General features: G+C 34.2%; 1 protein-coding gene across 1 annotated transcript; it reads left to right on the forward strand.

Annotated features, from left to right (window-relative positions):
• Positions 1 to 679: 679 nt before the first annotated feature.
• On the forward strand, positions 680 to 1,445 carry LOC106302300. Its single transcript, XM_013738841.1, has 2 exons — positions 680 to 961; positions 1,329 to 1,445. The coding sequence occupies exons 1-2, from the start codon at positions 740 to 742 to the stop codon at positions 1,443 to 1,445; spliced, it is 339 nt and encodes a 112-aa protein (XP_013594295.1). The 5' UTR covers positions 680 to 739.
• The last annotated feature ends 653 nt before the right edge of the window (positions 1,446 to 2,098 follow it).

Consider the following 2,098-nt stretch of genomic DNA (forward strand, 5'->3'; position numbering starts at 1 on the left):
TTTTTTTTAACAAACAAAGATGACGACTTAAAAGTAAGTCGTTCGTTTGACCAGAAGACTTACCCGTAAGTCTTCTACAGCCAGACTACTTTCGGGTAAGTCTTCTACACAAACAGATCTGGAAAAAATTTCAGTTTCATACCTTAAACTAGTGAAATGACTTCCTTAGCACACAGAGTCTTCTCCAACCACCCACAATCTCAAACAAAAGTAACCCACCAAGAATAATATGCTTGAATGGCTCTATAAACCATAAAAAATTTGAATCAAAAGCTTGAGTTTTTTGGATGAATATGGAGGCAAAGTGAAAGAGATGTTGTTTTTAGTTCATAACAAGTGAGAAAGAGAGAGTGTAAATCGATTTTAGGTGCATTAAGAGCTTCAAATTGGTTGTTCATGGTGGTTGGGATATTGATCACAATGGCAATCTTGTAATTACTTGAAGATGATGAGGGTGAGAGAGTAAAAATATCATTTTCGGAAAAAAAAAATAAAAAAAATATGATGGTATTTTCGTGAATATCATGAACTTGTGGGGGTGAATAGGGCAAAAGAAAAATCCAAGAAAAGCATGAATTAGTTTTAGGTTTGACTTTGAGTTTTGAGTCAATCTTGCAAAAAGCCCAAAAATAGATCACCAATTCACCATATATAATGGAATCTCTATAAAAAAGAGATCACCAATTTTGACAAGGTCTCTCTCTCTCTCTAGTACTTGATTTTCCAGTGTACATCAAGAATGGGAAGTAGTTTCTTTGGTAGACCAAACATCAGAGGATCTTCGCCGTCTCCAACATCATCTTCTTCATCTCCGGCTACGAGAAGAGGGAAGAAGAATGGTTCCGAGAAGCCAAAGCAGCCACAAAGAGGCCTTGGGGTAGCACAACTGGAGAAGATTAGATTACACGGTGAGATGAGTTGCAACAGCTTCAACAATTACAATCCTTCTTTGCATCCTCAGGTAACATTTTACATGCATATAATCAAATTTTACCTTAATATTTTTTTGATCTAACAATCTAATATAACCCAAAATTACGATACCTATCTTTATTTTTCTCGACACAAATATCATGCCTGATCAGGTGAAAAACCATTTTATTTTCTATCATTTAGAATCTCATTATAAGTACTAATAGTTGCAATGGTTATTTATGCTATTATAATCTAAAAAATGTTACATTGACGATAGTCTACATCAGTTGCAATAAAAAATGATTTGTTATGAAATGAATTGTACTATGGGCATATCATTAATCCATCTAATTCGTTTCACGATAGTATACTTTTGATATTAATTACCCCGTCATACGTTAATGTCAATGTAGGAGGATGTGAGAGGATATTCATCCATACCATCATCATCATCGTCCTTTACATATGCATTATCAACACCAACATCAACTCCTAATGGCTTCTATCCGAACATGATGGTATATATCTGATATCTCCCTTCAATGCTTTAATTATTTGCGATTTATACATGATATTGCGTATGTGTGTTTTATAAAAGAAAATATTACGTGGATTCCTTATCGAACTTGATTAAATTACATTACTTTTTATTTCAAAATCTCCAGCCTAACATATATATGAAGTCTTATAACATATTTGGTCAATCATTGATTCATTTCCATCTATTAGCTGAACTGTTAGTAACATTTTCATTGATCACATTTTTATTAGTGTGCAGACTTAATTTCTTTTTGGTCCAGTCGGTTTGTATCAAAAACGTACGATTTGCTTAACTTAATTTTTTTGGTTTATTTTAGTGTAACCATGGTTCAGTGTAGTTATGTCATGGCTAAGTTGTTGGTTAATTGACCTTGTCAAACGTTTTATAAGTGTAGTCGATTTTTATAGGGAAAATTAGAAGATTGGACAACTTTTAAGTTTGAATTAGAAATTTGGGCAAGCCAATGTTTTAATTAGGTTGTTGGGCAACCTAGTAGGAGAGGGAAGAAAAAGTGGACAGTTTTAACCTTTTTGCCCCACAATCTTGAGCTGAAATTCGTGGGACCAGACTGTTTTTTGCCCAGAAAAACTTGCCCCAGGAATACCGACACACGCGCGCCGGATGTGCGTGTAAGAGACGAAT

The sequence above is a fragment of the Brassica oleracea genome, chromosome C7 (genome assembly GCF_000695525.1).
Source record: "Brassica oleracea var. oleracea cultivar TO1000 chromosome C7, BOL, whole genome shotgun sequence".
NCBI classification, from domain to species: Eukaryota; Viridiplantae; Streptophyta; class Magnoliopsida; order Brassicales; family Brassicaceae; genus Brassica; species Brassica oleracea.

What these genes read in the sequence shown, in the direction of transcription:
- LOC106302300 (XM_013738841.1), top strand. Translation starts at nt 740, where the DNA reads ATGGGAAGTAGTTTCTTTGGTAGACCAAACATCAGAGGATCTTCGCCG. An exon ending in ATCCTTCTTTGCATCCTCAG is followed by an intron (nt 962 to 1,328) that starts GTAACATTTTAC and finishes ATGTCAATGTAG; the next exon opens with GAGGATGTGAGAGGATATTC.